This window comes from Narcine bancroftii, chromosome 3 (genome assembly GCF_036971445.1).
Source record: "Narcine bancroftii isolate sNarBan1 chromosome 3, sNarBan1.hap1, whole genome shotgun sequence".
Lineage (NCBI taxonomy): Eukaryota > Metazoa > Chordata > Chondrichthyes > Torpediniformes > Narcinidae > Narcine > Narcine bancroftii.
Genome location: NC_091471.1, coordinates 250454110 through 250472132, shown reverse-complemented (window position 1 = coordinate 250472132; position 18023 = coordinate 250454110). Strand labels below are relative to the sequence as shown.

The 18023-nt window shown below is 43.1% G+C and overlaps 1 protein-coding gene across 1 annotated transcript; it reads right to left on the bottom strand.

The window, feature by feature from the left end:
* Positions 1-323: 323 nt before the first annotated feature.
* On the bottom strand, positions 324-17770 carry LOC138758523 (ADP-ribosylhydrolase ARH1-like). Its single transcript, XM_069927547.1, has 3 exons — positions 17221-17770; positions 13872-14232; positions 324-1903 (listed from the first exon to the last, which is right to left on the bottom strand). The coding sequence occupies exons 1-3, from the start codon at positions 17753-17755 to the stop codon at positions 1501-1503; spliced, it is 1299 nt and encodes a 432-aa protein (XP_069783648.1). The 5' UTR covers positions 17756-17770; the 3' UTR covers positions 324-1500.
* Positions 17771-18023: the final 253 nt, after the last annotated feature.

Genomic DNA, 18023 nt, shown 5'->3' with positions numbered 1-18023 from the left:
ACAGATGTGAGGTGGAAAGTGTGCTGACTGGCTGCATCATGGTCTGATATGGTGGGGATGGGGGGCACCAATACCCCTGAGTGTAAACCCCTCCAAGAGGTAGTGGACGCAGCCCAGGACATCACAGGCAAAACCCTCCCCACCATCAAGAATATCTACAAGGAACACTGCCATCGGAGAGCAGCAGCAATCATCAAGGACCCAACAAATGCACTGTTCTTGCTGCTACCATCAGGATAAAGGTATCGGTGCCACGTCTCACACCACCAAGTTCAGGAGGAATTGCTACCTCTCCAACACCACAACAAACTCAGAGACTCATCTAAGGACTAAATTTTGTACTTTATTGAATTTTTTTCTTTTTCTGTATTACACAGTTTGTTTACATATCTTCTTTAAAGTACATTTTTTTTCTTGTGTGCAAAAAAAGTAGTAATTCTGCTTCGCCCGCTGGAAAAAGAATCTCAGGGTTATAAGTGATATCATGTATGTACTCTGACAATAAATCTAAATCAGAAATCTGAATTGCTTTAGCCAGGTAAAGAAACAGCTGATAAATCCTGTCCTGCAACCTTCAGAGATTTGTATAAAAAATTTCAGTGTTGCTGTTTTGAATCTTGTACTTAAAATTATAATTTATAAATGTTGAACTTTGCTTCATTTCCAGCTGAAATAATCTTTTCCAGAACCAAGTCCTGATCATCACTGTGAAGGATCGATTGATCAGGATCTATCCCTCTGTCTCCTCCAGCTCCCCACCCATTCCTCTGTCAGAGAGCTACTTCTTCTTGGCCTTTTCCTCTTCTACCCTCCCCCAACCTTTACATCATGCAATTGGCTGTTTTTTCTTCTATTTGACAAAGGGCCCAGGCACGAAATATTTTTATTTCTAGATATTGCGTGGTAACAGACCTTCCCAGCACACAAGCCCTTGCTGCCCAAATGTACCAATTAAGCTACAAGCCCATTCATTTTTGAAGGGTGGGAGGAAACTGGAGCTCCTGGAGGAAACTTGCACAGACACAGGGAGAACATACGAACTCCTTACAGGCAGTTCCAGATTTGAACTCGGGTCCTGTTGTGCTAACTGTGCTGCCCGACAACAAAGCCTGAAGTTGATGCCCTTCAAATTTGGCCCCAGCATCCACAGATGATCACGTTTAACAGCAACTTTCAAACTCTCATGGATTTCCAACTTTGTTTGCTTGTACTGTGGACATTGAGCTCTTGCTACCAGACAAGGCACGTTACTGGTTAGAAAAGAGAAAGAAAAAACTATTTCCAATAGTATTCTGTATTAATCCGCATTATGGACAATATCTAAGAAATCTAATCAATTACTTGTGAATTTGACAAAGAGGCACAAAACATTTTTATTTCTAGATACTGCATAGCAACAGACTTTCCCAGCCCACAAGTCCTTGCTGCCCAAATACACCAATTAAGCTACAAGTTCAGGGCTGGAAGTATGTTCATCTCTTCCTGCTCATCCACCTTTGATTATTGACAACTTGGATCACCTAATTTTAACAACCTCTTTGCCACAGATTCCAGTCTCTTCTTGTACTCCACGTTTTTGTAGTTGGAGGCAGGAACCTCGTGAAAGCCGTACATGGCACCCCACCAAGCCGCAGCGATGGCTCCAGTGGAATCGTTATCTCCACCGTGGAAAACTCCTCGGTGGCACAGCTTTTTCCACGAATCACCTGCACCCAGGATGGCGTCATAAGCAATCATGGGAGCGTCATGGCCACTGGCGCCACCCCAGCCATTGAAGCTGACAGATGTGTAGAATTCATCGCGCTCAGCCACACCATACTGCTTAGGGAAGACTGGCGCAGAAACTCCATCCTCAATGCCTCTCAACTGAAGGTACTTACTCCACTGGTCTTTAAAATAGGGCCTAAAATTTAAAAAAAAAGCAGAATTATTTAAATTTATTTAAAAAAAAAAGTAAATTTAGACATACAGCACAGTAACAGGCCTTCTGGCCCACAAGCCTGTGCCACCCAAATATCCCAATCAACCAAGAACGGTGGGAGGAAGCTCGGAGGAAATGTACGCCAACACGGGGAGAACTTACAAACTCCTCCCAGACAATGGCGAATTTGAACCCTGGTCCCGATCGTTGGCGCTGTAATAGCGTTGCACTAACCACTACACTAAACCGTGCCCCCCTTTACATTATGATAGTCCTTCAATGTCTACGATTATAATACAGGATTATTATCCAGAATTCAAGCAACTGGCAAAAAAAAAGGGATTGTGGCCACGCACACAGTTGCAGCGGTGAACCGGCCCTGCTTGTCAGTGGGGCAGCCGTGGCAAAGATGGTGTCGAGGGACATTCTCTTCCAGTCCGGAAGAGCACGTGCGCGCTTACGTCAGCATGACGAGAGTTCCAGAACACGAAGGGCGGGCCAGGGATGGCCTTAAAGGCTGCAGCACGAACTTCAAAGTAAATCAGTTGTGCTAAACGAGCTCACAGCCGATACCAGGGATTTTACTGCATATGTCGTGTTTACCTTTGTTTATGTGTTTACAGTGTGAAAGAAAATGTTTTACTGGGACAATCTAGTTGACCAAATATCACAAGGTCCATCTATTCACCAACCAGATCACTCTCTCCCTTCGTCACATTTATCTGTACTTGTTTTGTAACCTTTGAAGCTTTGACAATTCGAAGATTAATGTTGTTTCCGTGCCCCACAACAGGGTGCAGAATAGTCTATATGCACAAGCAGGTAGGGGACGTTAAAGATCATTGCACACAATACTATGTTCAGCAGAGAGGAGTGTAAATGGAAGAGATACTACACTGCTCAATTTTGTTATTGAGGGAGGATTTCCATGCAGGCTCTTCAAACAAGGTGGAGAATAGAAACAAAGTCTGTCGCTACTTTTCTAGCCAAAGGTCAGTCAACAGAAGACAGAGGGATAGATATCAGAGATACATGCAATAGAATCAATGTACCTAGGATTTCCTTCTCCAAACATTAACTGGGATGCCAAACAGAACGAGCTAGAGGAACTCAGTAGTGGTGGGAGAGAAAGAACGGTCAGTGTTTTGAACCAATGTTCTTTGACATGACTGGTGAAACATGAACAACTCTCTTTCTTCCACTGATGATGCCTGACCTGCTGAGTTCCTCCCACAGAGGACACCTGCCTTCTCCTGTGGGCCTTGTCAACCAGTACTACCTTTCCATGAAAGGTGGAATTGTTAAGGTGTGTCCAGGAAAGCTTTTTGACACAGTATGTGAGTGGACCAATGAGAGAAGCTCCTTATCATAAAGAATGTAACCGGGCAAGTGGAGGCAGTGTCCCTGGGGGAGCAATTTAGAGATAGGGACAGGAACTCTGGATATTTTATAGCGATTCCAGAAAAAAAACAAAGATGGGCCAGGTTTAAAATGGGAGAGGCCAATGGCCAATTTCATTAACACAAGGAAGGACCTGGAAAGTGTAGAATGGGTGCTTCTGCTTGCGGACAAAACTACGATTGCACAGTGGAAAAGGAGAAATAAAAATTTGGTCATTCAGCACAGTAACAGGCCCTTTTGGCCCATGTCGCCCAATTACATCCAGTTGACCAACAGTCGAAGGAAACTGGAGCCACTGGAGGAAACCCATGCAACCACGGGAAGAATGTACAAACTCCTTACAGACACCATGGGATTCAAACCCTGGAATCTGGCGCTGTAATAGCATTGTGCTAACCGTCACACCAGCTGTGCCGCCCCTAAAGACATCACATCCCTGAAAGGACTAAAACAAGCCATAACAACCCAAGGTGTTGAGAGATAGAGGGATGGATGAAAAGAAAAAAGGAAGAGGTCTAAAGGCAATGGTTGTCCAGCAATATCCTCTCCAAACACGACTGTGAAATCTTTCACTAATATTGAAATCTCCCCCCCACCTCTCTTCCCACTGTTCCTCCCACACCTGTAACTATAGTTCCTGGAACATTGAGCTGCCAGTCCTGGTCCTCCTTCAGCTACATCTCCGCTATGGCTCCAACACCCCACTATTATGTACCGATTCATGCCTTGAGCTCTTCCACTTTCCCTGGTCAGGCTTCCTGGATTAAAATAAACACAAAATTTCCCCGCTGCACCACGACGTTTCTCTAACATCCCGCTCTGCTACAATGCTCTCCCTCTGCCTTCCTCGCTCTCCTGAACCTTTCCTGTCCCTCTCTCTCCATTTTGGATCCCACCCCCTGCCAGAAGTAAAACAGGAAAGTCTGCAGACACTGTGGTTGAAGTAAAACACAAAGCTGGAGAAACACAGCAGATCAAGCAGTGACCTTTATGTAGCAAAGGTAAATATACAGAACCAACCTTTAACAAGGTATGGAAAAGTATTGCCAGGCATCTGAATAAAAGGGTAAGGGGGGGGAGGCGTGGTCGCAAAGGCAGGAGGTGATAGATGGAGAAGGGAGGGAGGGGACGCAGCAATAAAGGGGAGGAGGGATGGCTGGATGATATAAAGGAAGGGGGAGGAGAGCTGGGAGGGGAAAGGGGGTAAAGGAGAGCAGGAAAAGTCTATATTGATACCATCTGGCAGGAGAGTGCCCAGAATGAAAACCTGGCCCTGTTCCTCCAAATTATGGGTGGTCTTGGTACGTGTCTGTACATGGCCAGATGGCATCAACTTTGAGTTTTCCAGGTTCTGCTAACCTCCCCTCCCCTTCCCTCCCCCCCTCCAGCTCTCCTCCCTCCTTCCCTTTCAATTCACTCAGCCATCCCTCCTCCTCTTGCTCACTGCTGTACCTGCTATTGCATGTTTGTGCTTGAATTCTGTATTTTGTGGTTATTTGATTGCTTAAACAGAAATGTGACTTACTAATGTGTAATTAAGCAGTTGAAACTGCTGATTTGGAGAAACCATCGTCTAAATCCTAGAACCATGGGGATCTGTTTACACAGAAGGGTTCCACATTTTAAGAACGAAACTAACTTTATTTACGGTTGTGCCATCATGGTGATACTGTGACAGGATGCACACATTGACTTTAAAAAGCTTACTCAGCTGTAAAGCAAGCATGGGCTATGAATGTTTATAAATGACTTGTAAATTATTGGCTGAACTGCCAGGTTGATTTACGGGACCATTGTATAAGATTGGTCCAAGGCAAGTAAGTTACTAATGGTAAATAACAAGATGTAGCAGTAATTGATGATTCTGTGAAACAAGCCTGGCGCTGTGCCAGAAAAACCATTCCTTATATTGGAAGCAAAATTCCAACAAGATAACAGAAGAATGTCTGTTCAGGCTATTAAAAGCTTTGAGGGGCGCTCCAGAATCTGGCTACTCCAATCATGAGCTAAGTTGATTAAAGGCAACTTGACTTGTCTCAGTTGTTTGGTATTGTTATTCCCTAACAGGAGAACTGACTTTTACATACCCTCCCTCCCTTCTCCACCGATCACCTCTTGCCTTTGCAACCACACTTCCCTTCCCCCTTACTCTTTTGTTCGGACGCCTGCCGACATTTTTCCAAACCTTGCTGAAGGGCTCAAGCCCAAAACGTCGGTTATGTATTTTTTAACCTTTGCTATATAAAGGACAGGCTAGTTTCAAGCCTCCTGGGTGAATCTCACAAACCTCCCCTCCAGTTCAGGTGTAACCTGTCTCTCTCGTCCAGGTCACCTCTGCCCCAGAGGTATCCCAAATGTTTATAAATCTAGGCCCCTCCCTCCTGCATCAACTGGTCTCCACTTGTCCATGGGCTCCATGACTTCTTCCCATTCTCACTGGCAGGTGGCACTGGGAGTAACCTTGGCGGACCAAATTTATAACCTTCATTTTAACTCCCTCTGTTCATTTTGCAGGACTTCATCCCATTCCCCAGCTACGTCATTGGTACTAACATGTACCATCCCTTTAAAAATGTTTTAAGAATAAAGATTTGTTGAATCCAGACTATTTAAATCTGACTCAAGTCTTCATTATCCTGAGCAGATCCACAATAACCATCATCAACCAGCCTTGTCCCGGGGGGGAGTCACGTGATGGAGTAGTGGCCGGACGGTGAACTCCAGCCCTCTCCAGAAAAGTCAGAAAAAACAAAGCAAAACACAAAGGCACAGAAATAAAAATCAAAGTAAAGTGAATATAAAGGTGGAAAGAAGATGGCGACGAAAAAAGAAAAGTCGAAACCAACGGTAAGAAGAGAGGAAGAGAAGACAACGGAAGATGAAGGAAAAGGCCTTACCTGTTCGAAGAGGCCCGCGGTGGAGAGAGAAACCCGCTCCCTCAGGTCGGTAGAGTATGGACTACAAAAATGGCTCACTGAGCCGAGTAAAAGTGCGCAACCGCGCATGAAAAAAAACACACCGACGGGAGGGGTGACCAGCTGGGGAGCCGATCTCCACAGACGGCAACGACAGCTGCAGAACACTTGCAGCAAGAGGAGAACACAGAAGACAATGAAAACAAGAAAGAAGAGAAGAAAAGGGCAACAAAGAAACAACAGATGGCCAACCCAGAGGAAGAAGAAGAGGAAGAAGAAGAGTAGAGTGAAATAGAAGAAGAAGGGAAAGGCAAGATAAAGGATATACTTTCTCTTATTAAAGAATACATGGAGTCATTTAAAAAATGGCAAGCGCAAGAATTTAATGATTTAAGAAGAAGAATAAACAATACAGAAGAGAAAATGAATAAAATAGATATGACCTTATCAGAAATGGGAAAAAGAATGGACAAGATGCAAGAACGAGAAGCAGCAGTAGAAATGGAGGTAGAGGACTTAAAAAAGAAATTAGAGGAATCTAATAAAAAAGTTAAAGAGACACAAGAACTGTTAGCTCAGAAAATAGATATAATGGAAAATTATAACAGAAGAAATAACATAAAGATAGTGGGCCTTAAGGAAGATGAAGAAGGCAAGAATATGAGAGAGTTTATAAAAGATTGGATCCCTAGGATCCTAGGATGTCCAGAACTACAGCAAGAAATGGAAATAGAAAGGGCACATAGAGCATTGGCCTTTAAACCACAATCACAACAAAAGCCAAGATCTGTTTTAGTAAAATTCCTAAGATATACTACAAGAGAAAAGGTACTGGAGAAAACAATGGAAAAAGTAAGAGAGGACAATAAGCCACTGGAGTACAAAGGGCAAAAAATCTTCATTTATCCAGATATAAGTTTTGAACTCCTGAAGAAGAGAAAGGAGTTCAATACAGCAAAGGCGATTTTATGGAAGAAAGGGTATAAATTTATACTAAAGCATCCAGCGGTATTGAAAATATTTATACCAGGACAACAAAACAGACTATTCTCAGATCCAGAGGAAGCACGAAAATTTGCAGAACAATTACAAAATAGACTGAGAGATGAAGACGTGTAACGAGAGTACAAAAGGCTGCAAACTAAAAAGACATAAGTTTTGAACTCCTGAAGAGGAGGAGGGAGTTCAAAACATCGAAAACGATCTTATGGGAAAAAAAAACTATTCTCGGATCCAGAGGAAGCAAGGAAATCTACAGAACAACTACAAAACAAACAGAGAGATGAAGACATGTCTTTCTTCTTTTTCTTTGGCTTGGCTTCGCGGACGAAGATTTATGGAGGGGGTAAAAACATGAAGACATGTAATAAGAGTAAAAATGACCACGATTTATATGTATGTGGGTAAAGAGGTATATGTGTGTATATGTATAATGTGCATACATGAATGTATCCGTATTTAGAGGAAAATATAGATAGTATAGACAAGAATTAATAAGGGAAGGAAAAGGAATAGAGGGAATAAGGAGGGAATTAAAAGAGTGACCTTTGTCACATATGAAAAGTGAAATCTTTTCTGGGGGGGGCTCGGTGGGGGGGTGTTACGGTCACTGCAAAATCAGCTGACGCTTGCGAGTGAATTCACAAATCCAAATGGAGAGGGGAGATGTGGTTGTCCGACAAGGGATAAAGGACAACTCAGGAGGGGAAGGGGGGATTGGGGCTAAAGAAGTTTTAAATAGGAGAATAAGGAAAATGTTTGATGTTTTAGGAATGTGGTCTTATAAAGGATTCAAAACAAGAAAACAGAAATGGATAAGAAGGAAAAGTAATGATGGAGAAACGGAAAGGGAAGATAAACAAAGTATAAAATGGCTACGTTGAACTATATGACTTTAAATATTAATGGAATACATAACCAAATTAAAAGGAAGAAACTGCTAAATTTACTGAAAAAAGAAAAAATTGATATAGCATTTGTGCAAGAAACACATTTAACTGAATTGGAGCATAAGAAATTAAAGAGAGATTGGGTAGGACACGTAACAGCAGCATCGTATAATTCAAAAGCAAGAGGAATAACTATATTAATTAGTAAAAATGTGCCATTTAAAATAGAAGAGGAAATAATAGATCCAGCAGGGAGATATGTAATGATAAAATGTCAGACATATTCGGAGTTTTGGAATCTACTCAATGTATATTCACCTAACGAAGAAGATCAAAAGTTTATGCAAGATATCTTTTTGAAGATAGCAGATACGCAAGGGAACATATTAATAGGAGGGGATTTCAACCTGAATTTGGATTCAAATATGGACAAAACTGGGAAAAAAATTAACAGAAAGAACAAAGTAACCAAATTTATAATTAAATCGATGGAAGAAATGCAACTTTTGGATATATGGAGGAAACAACACCCAAAGGAAAAGGAATATTCATATTACTCAGCTAGACATAAAACATACTCAAGAATAGACCTATTTTTGTTATCAGCTCGTATGCAAGATAGAGTTAAAAAAACAGAATATAAAGCTAGAATACTATCGGACCATTCACCCTTAATATTGACAGTAAAGTTAGAGGACATCCCTCCAAGAATGTATAGATGGAGATTAAACCACATGTTACTTAAAAAGCAGGTTTTTAGAGAATTTATTGAAAAACAAATTAAAATGTATTTTGAAATAAATACGGAATCAGTGGAAGATAAGTTTATACTATGGGATGCAATGAAAGCATTCATTAGAGGGCAAATAATAAGTTATGTAACCAAAATGAAGAAGGACTATAATCAGGAAACAGAGCAGTTGGAAAGGGAAATAGTAAATATAGAAAAATAATTAGTAATGAAGGAAGATATTACTAAAAGAAGAGAATTGGCAGATAAAAAAATAAAATATGAAACACTACAAACATATAAGGTGGAGAAGAATATAATGAAGACAAAACAGAAATATTATGAGCTAGGAGAAAAAAGGCACAAAATTCTAGCATGGCAGCTTAAGACAGAACAAGCAAAGAAAATGGTATTGGCATCAAGGAAAAAAGACAAACAAATTACATATAATCCAAAAGAAATTAAGGAAAACTTTAGAGAATTCTATGAACAATTATACCGAACTGAAAACGAAGGGAAAGAAGGGAAAATAGATGAATTTCTGACTAAAATTGAACTACCAAAACTACAAATAGAGGAACAAAATAAATTAACAGAGCCATTTGGAATAGTAGAAATACAAGAGATAATAAAAAAATTACCAAATAATAAGACACCAGGAGAGGATGGATTCCCAATAGAATTCTACAAAACATTTAAAGACTTATTAATTCCGCCCCTCCTGGAAGTAATCAACCAGATTGATGAAACACAAAGCTTACCAGATTCATGTAAAACAGCAATAATTACAGTAATACTAAAGCAAGGGAAAGATCCACTCTCACCAGCGTCATATAGACCAATATCTTTACTTAACACAGATTATAAGATAATAGCTAAACTATTAGCAAACAGATTAGCAGAGCATGTACCGAAAATGGTAAATTTAGACCAAACTGGATTTATCAAAAAAAGACACACAACAGACAATATTTGTAAATTTATTAACTTAATTCATGCAGTAGAAGGAAATAAAGCACCTACAGTAGCAGTTGCTTTAGACGCAGAGACGGCCTTTGACAGAGTAGAATTGAATTATTTGTTTAAAGTATTGCAAAAATTCAGTTTACCGGAGAAGTATATTAATTGGATTAAAGCATTATATAAGGGACCGTTAGCGAAAGTGACAGTAAATGGACATGTATCAAAGCAGTTTAACTTAAGCAGGTCAACACGGCAGGGATGCCCACTATCACCTTTATTGATTGCGTTAGCTATAGAACCACTAGCAGAATTGATAAGAATAGCTAAGAATATAAAAGGAATAAAAATAAAAGACAAGGAATATAAAATCATTTTATTTGCGGATGATGTTATAGTGTACTTAACAGAACCAGAACTATCAATAAAAGAATTATATAAGAAATTGAAGGAATATGGAGAAGTGTCGGGTTACAAGATCAACATAAATAAAAGTGAAGCAATGCCTATGAATAATGCGGATTTCTCAAAATTTAAGAAGGAATCACCATTTAGATGGCAAATGCAAGCAATAAGATACCTAGGTGTACCAATAAACAAAAATCTCGGCCAACTATATAAACTCAATTATTATCCACTAATGAAAAAATTACAGGACGATTTAGAGCATTGGAAAGATTTACCACTAACACTAATAGGAAGGATAAACTGTATTAAAATGAACATTTTTCCAAGGATATTATACTTATTTCAGGCATTGCCAATACAACTGACAGAGAAATTCTTCAAGGAGTTAAAGAAAATAATAAGGAAATTTTTATGGAGACGGGGGAAACCGAGGATAGCACTAGATAAATGAACAGAATGGTATAAACAAGGAGGCTTACAACTGCCAAACTTTAAAAATTATTATAGAGCCGCACAATTAAGATACCTATCAGATTTGTATCAAACAAGGGAAAAGCCAGATTGGACGAGATTAGAATTAGATAAAATAGGGGAAAAGATACCTGAACACATATTATATAAATGGGATGAAAAATTGGTACAACATAGAAGTTCTCCAGTATTACATCATCTCCTCAATATTTGGAAGAAGATTCATGTAGAAAGAAATAAAACAAATTATCAATTACCAAAACTAATACTGACGCAAAACAAGTTACTCCCTTTTACAATAGATAACCTTTCCTTTAGAGAATGGGAAAAAAAAGGGATTAAAAGAATAGAAAATTGTTTTTCAGGAAATAGATTCTTATCCTTTGAACAAATGAAAGATAAGTACAATATAACTGGAGATACAGCGCTGGCATATTACCAATTGAGATCCTACTTGAAGGATAAATTAGGAAGCAGTTTGAGTTTGCCAGAGGGAAGTAACCTTGAATATGTGATTACAGATACAATGTTAATCAAAAGATTTATAACAAATATGTATATTAAACTGCAAGAAAAGGAGAATGAGGAAACAAATGGTAAAACTAAACAAAAATGGGAACAAGATTTAAATATAAAGATAAAAAAGGAAACATGGGAGAAGTTATGCTCCAGAACGATGAGAAATACAATAAATACAAGGTTACGTATGATACAATATAACTGGATACACAGGCTATACATTACACCTCAAAAGTTAAATAAATGGGACCCAACAGTATCTGATAGATGTTTTCGATGTAAAAAAGAAATGGGAACAACAATTCATGCAATTTGGACATGTGAGAAAGTAAAAAAATTTTGGGAAGATCTAAATCAGATATTAAATAAAATAACAGAAAACAATATACCAAAGAATCCAGAGATCTTCCTCCTAAGTAACATAAAAAATAAAGAATTTGGAATTGATTTGGAGGATGCACAAAAAAGATTTGTTAAGATAGCTCTAGCCGTAGCAAAAAAATGTATTATGTCAACCTGGAAATTGGAAGATAATTTGAAAATACAACAATGGTATATAAAAATTAATAAATGTATTCCATTAGAAAAAATAACATATAGTTTAAGAAATAATATTGAAATATTCGAACAAATATGGGAGCCTTACATTAAATACAATAGCGAAAACCTACCAGGGACAATCATTACCTAAATTGATGGAAGGAGAAGGAAATGAAAAGAATGGACTCAGTAGAATTTCTGGTGTATTTTTGTTGAGTGACAACATTGTCTGACTGGTTTAATGTATCCTAGATTGTATACCTTAAATGGACGGGGGTGGGGGGAGTGGGTTGGGAGGAGGGGGGGGGGGAGAAAATGGCACTGTATATGTGTGAAAAGGAAAAAGTGTGTACCATGGTTAATGTGATTTATGGTGTGAAAATAAATAAATAAATAAATAGACAGCCTTATCCCTCACCCTAACAGGGACATAGTGCCTGAAATCTTAATATCCCATTTCCCAGCTGTCCTGACACTTGCAGACATCCTCTCCCAATCAACTTCCTACCTTACTGCACCAAAATCAGCCTTGCCCCAATTAAGTCCCAGTTTTCTCCATAACTACTGGAAAACTAATGGACCCAGAGTGCTCCCCACTAACACTTCTGTCACTTGCCCCTTCTCATTCCTTCAGAGGAGTGGTCCGGTGTTGTGCATTCTCTGGCAGGGTGCTCAATATACTGACCGAGGAAGCTCTCTTGGACATGCTGAACAAATTTTAACCCCAACCCAGTCAATATTAGGGTGGTTAAAGTATCCCAGTAATCCAACCCTATCATTCTTCCAGCTACCTGCAATTTCCCTGCACATCTGTCCTTCTAATTCCTACTATTGGGGGTAGGGGCTCCAGCACAGCTCCAATCTGAGCAGGAAAATCTGCTCGGATCTGACAAGTCTAACAAGTGAGAAATGGTGTTAAGCTTTCAGGTCACTAACCTTTCACTAGTTCTGCTATCAGCTAAATCTTACCCCTCAATTCCACTGCAAAGCTGACAACTGACTCCACAACACCATCAACCTGCAAAACCTTGGAAACTTTCTGCAAATAAGACCATGGCATAGGCACAGAAATAGGCCATTCAGCCCATCGAGTCTGCCCCGCATTTAATCATCAGCTGATCCATTTTCCCACTCAGGCAACCTGGCCTTCTCTGCATTACCTTTGATCCTCTAGCTCGGGGGTGGGCAACCTTTTACAACAAGTGGGCCTGATGGCAAATCATTGGTTGAATGGCGGGTCTCACTGCGGCAGCAGCATCGGACCAAGGAGAGGGGGTAGAGGCAACATCATTAGACCGGGTTGGGGGGGGAGGCGGTGGCAATGACAGCTGCGTCAGACCAGGGTGGGTGGGTGGCAGCGGTGCTGTTTGGATAAATTTAGATCGCAGGCTTTCATGCCTGCGAGCCAGATAAATTTGGATTTCAGGCCGTTGGTTGCCCACCCCTGCCCTGGCTAATCAAGAACCTATCAATCTCCGGCTTAAGTACACCCAATGACCTGGCCTCCACAATTGCCTGTTGCAAAAAATTCCACGGATTCACCACCTCTGGCTGAAGAAATTCCTCCACATCTCTGATCTAAGCAGATGCTTTCAATCCTGAACTCGTGCCCTCTTGTTCTAGGCCAGTGGTTCTCAACCATTTTTCACCCCACATACCTATCACCGATGCCACAGGTGCTCTTTGGTCAGTAAGGGATTACTTAAGGTGCTATGCGAGTTGAAAAAAAAAATTGAGAACCACTGTCCTAGACTCTCCCTCCATAGGAACCAACCTTCCTACAGCGACTCTGTCCATGTCTTTCAATGAGATCCCCCTCCTAAATTCCGAGTACAGGAATTCCGAGTACAGGCCAAGAGCTGTCAAACATCTGTGATCAGATGTACCATCTGGCCATGTGAGAGAGAGAGAGAGAAGTTTCAGCTTTGGAACCCTTTGCTGGAACTCAGCACCAACACAACATCAGAAATGTCTCAAAGTTCAATTGCATCTGCCAGCGAACTCCAGTTACGTCCAGAAATCTGTCCTGTTCTTAAAACAACTAGAAAGATATTTCATTTGAACATTTGCACAATGGATAGTCTTACAAAAGGTAAGTGAAATAACCTTGCACCCACCAAGCATCCATATTTTCAGCGACGTAGTGCTCAGTTGTCTGCACGTAGCTCCTTGCTTTCTCCAATACCTCCATCAGGCCTTTACCCCAGCTCACTGGAGGCCTCCCATTCACAGCATAGGCAGTGAACAAGGCTGCAGTCAGTGCACCCAGGTAACCCGTGGGATGGTGGTGAGTCATCCGGCCACTTTCCACAGCGACTGCAATCAGCGTCTCCAACTGATGAAGATGGGGATATCGCAGCCCAATGCACATGGCCCGCATGGCAGCTCCACAACCACCACCCTTGGGGTTGAATGGAATCTTCCAGCCGCCGGGTTCAGCTGGCCTCAGCAAGCTGATGCCAACCAAGCACGTGTTACCTGCCGAATGAAAACCAATGAATAACCCTGCAAAATGAGGGAGCTGGATGAGGGACATTCCTGTCTGAAAGAAATAAGGGCCTTCAGCAAGCAAACATTCTGACAGAAGGATGGCACAGTACAACGCTGTTACAGTGCCAGCAATCGGTTCCGGGGTTTGAATCCCGTGCTGCCTGTAAGGAATTTGTACATTGTCTCTGTGTCTGCGTGGATTTTCCCAAGGGTTCCAGTTTCCTCCCATTGTTCAAAACGTACTGGGGGGTGTAATTGGGTGGCACGGACTTGTGGGCAAAAAGGGCCCGGAACCGTGCTGTATGTCTAAAATTAAGAAGACTGCAAGTACCAGAATCGGAAGCTAAACACAATCTGGTGGAGGAACTCAGAGGGGTGAAAAGTATCAGTGGGAGAAAGAGTGGTTGACATTTCAAGCCAAAGCGTTATTGAGGGGCCCTATGCAAGAACTAGGCAGAGGTGAAGCACAATGGATAGAGGAAGTAGGCTGGCAGATACAAAAAAGAGGAAGATGAGTCACACAGAGTGGAGTGATCACGAGGCAAATGAAGTCAGGGCTCGAGCCTGATGAGAGGGTGGGAATGGGGTAATGAAGAGATGGAACTGAGGGGAGGGGGAGGAAGGGGGGGAACGGAAGAATCCACTGGGGAGACGGAGATAGAATCGAAGAAGAGGGGGGTATGCGAAGGTAGAAAGGGTACAAAAATGTGGGGGGGGGGGAGGTGGAGCAGAAGGGGGAAAGAAAGAGGGGACAAGACTGGAAAATGGAAAATTGTGCACTGGACCTCAATGGGGTAGCGGAGACAGGTGGGTTTGGGAAAGGGGAGTTGAAATGGCATCTAAAAATAAACCAGGAAATTATAGGCTGGAGAGCCAAGTTATTGGAAGCTGTTCCAAGAGATTGGATGTATTTGGATAGACAGGGACTGATTATGGATACACTATAGTCAACATGGATTTATGCATGAAAGGTTGCATTAAACCAATCATGTAGAGTTTATCGAGGTTACCAAAAAAATTGATGAAGGAAAGGCCATGGATGTTTGTCCACATGGACTTTAGTAAGGTCTCACATGGGAAGTTAATCAGGAAGGTTTAGTTGCTCAGTGTTCATGGTTATATTGTAAATTGATTTGACATTTGCTTTATTGGTGGTGGTGGATGACGGCCTCTCAGACTGGGGGCCTGTGAAGAGTGGTGTACTTCAGGGACTAGTGCTGGGTCCCCTATTGTTCGTCATCTATATCAGTGACCTAGAATTGGTAATGTGGTAAACTAGATCAGGTGTTGTGAGAAAGGCTCGTAAATCTGGACCTGTTGGAAAAATGGCAAATGGAATTTAATACAGACAAGTGCGAGGTGTTGCATTTTGGAAGGACAAACCAAGGTCAGACATACATGGTAAACAGAGGGCACTGAGGAGCAGTGTAGAACTGAGGATCTGGGAATACAGATACTTAATTCCCTGAAAGTGGCATCACAGGTGGACATAAATCTAAAACTGCACACAATATTCCAAATTTGGCCTCACTAATGTCTTAAACAACCTCACCATAACATCCCAACTCCTGCACACAATACTTTGTCACTTAAGTACATGAAGAATTTCAACAAGATTGAAGAAGAGCAGATAAGATTTACAAGGATGTTCCTGAGACTTGAAGAGCCAACACAGAGAAAGGTTAAACAGCTTTGGACTTTATTCCCTGGAGCATAAGAACGAGGGGAGATAGGATACAGGTATCAATATCAGATACAATTATGATGGGCTTTTTCCACTGAGGTTAGAAGAGATAAAAACTAGAAATTACTATTGGCAACTGAGGGCTCAATTTTGAGATTTAAGAAATATTTGGGCAGCTACATGGATGGGAGGGGTGTGGAGGGATATGGTCCAGTGCAGGTTAGTGGAACTAGGCAGAATAATAGTTCAGCAAAGAATAGAAGGGATGTAGGGCTCTAAGGCAGCATCCAGAAGCTTTGGATAGTGATTACGGACAGAGAGTAAAGGCTCTGTGAAGCAATCCCCAAGTCTCCACCATCTAGAGGAGGCCACAGAGGGAGCATTGAATGCAGTTGATGAGGCGCACATAAATCTTTGCCTCACCTGGATGGACTGTTTGGGGCCCTGGATGGTGGTGAGAGAGCCAGTGTTGTTGAAATTGGCTGCCATATCTGAATGTGAATACACTGGGGAGAGCACACTGTGTGTGCCTGCTATCACCACACCTTCCCACCAATCATCCCCACCCGCCTTCTTCAGGTGCCTTTAGCTGTCGACTCCCTATTACTTTCCATGGACGCTACCTGACCTGTGAGTTCCTCCAGCAGTTTGTTGTGTTGTTCTGCATTTGACATTCCTCCCCCCACCCCCCCTACAATGGAGAGACCGAATGCAGATCAGACACACATCCCATCTGGGCAACCTGCAGCCCACCTGGGTGCGAGGAGAATTTTCTCATTTCAGGCCACTCCCATCTTCCTTCTGTACCCCTTCTGCTCTTCACCTACCCCGTTTGGGCCCCCATTTCCATCCACCCTGAACATTAGCTTCTCCCACTTTACTGCCACCCCACCCCGGAACATGGATCTCTCTCTCCGGTCACCTTCCACATGGCTGGGGGTGGGGGGGGGGGGGGGGGTGGGGGGCATCCAGTGCCTGGTACCCAGGGCTGTCACCATCCCCATGGGCTGGGGGGGGGGGGGGGGATCCCAGAGCCAGATACCAAGGGCCGTCACCTTCCCCATAGGCTGGGGGATCCCAGAACCTGGTTCTTGGGAAACTCCCATACCTTCCAAGAGTACAGGTCCCCCTCCCCTCCAGGACCCGATCACTCCCCCCCCCCCCCCGGGGCCCTGTCCCCCCCCACCCCCCGGGGCCCTGTCCCCCCCCACCCCCCGGGGCCCTGTCAACCACCCCGCCTCCCCCTTCGGGGCCCTGTCAACCACCCCGCCCCCCCCTTCGGGGCCCGGTACCTGGCGCTCTCCCTTCCATGTCGTCGGCGCTCGCCCTGTAGGCCTCTGCCAGCCGCCGCATAAGGCCGTCGGGCGCGTCCTGTGGCCCCGTGGCCGCCGCCAGCGCCTCGGCCGTGGCCAGATGCATGACCGTGTCGTCGCTCACCCTCCAGTCCTTCACGTTGAGCCGGTCCAGGCCGCCCTTCGCCTCCAGCTCGGCGTGGATCCGCTCCCCGCTGCCGCAAAACTCCCAGGCGCCGCCGTTGTAGCCCAGGGCATCGCCTACGCCGCTCAGCACCATGGCCGCCACATAGCGCTGCAACGGAGTCGCCACCGCCATCCCCATCGCACCCCGACTTGCCCAGGAAACCAGTCCGCCCTGTAAGGATGAGGGCAAAGGGCCGGCCCACCCGCCATGTTGGTGAGGGCAAAGGGCCGGCCCACCCGCCATGTTGGTGAGGGCAAAGGGCCGGCCCACCCGCCATGTTGGTGAGGGCCACTGACCAGAAAGTGGCTGCACTTCACGTAAACCTTGGATTTTTTTCCCCTCCTCCATGAAAGCAGTGGACGAGATCAGGCTGCGAACCCATGATCCCTGGGAACTTCCCTCCTCCCTGCAAAGGACTAATTTATTTCAACTTCCTCTTTTCTATGTGATATCCAATTTTCAAACCTTTAAAGCCTCTCCAGGGAATCAGCAGATTAGGAAGTAATTGAGGGGGCAGAAGGAAAGTTGACATTTTGAGACCCTACTGTGGAGAAAAGATTTTGACTAAAAGTGTGAGAAACAGAAGTACCTTCACAGATTTTGCTCGAGACAAAAA

What these genes read in the sequence shown, in the direction of transcription:
- LOC138758523 (XM_069927547.1), bottom strand. Translation starts at nt 17,755, where the DNA reads ATGGAGGAGGGGAAAAAAATCCAAGGTTTACGTGAAGTGCAGCCACTT. An exon ending in CATGGAAGGGAGAGCGCCAG is followed by an intron (nt 14,233 to 17,220) that starts GTACCGGGCCCC and finishes TTCATTCGGCAG; the next exon opens with GTAACACGTGCTTGGTTGGC. An exon ending in GCTGAAAATATGGATGCTTG is followed by an intron (nt 1,904 to 13,871) that starts GTGGGTGCAAGG and finishes TTTAAATTTTAG; the next exon opens with GCCCTATTTTAAAGACCAGT.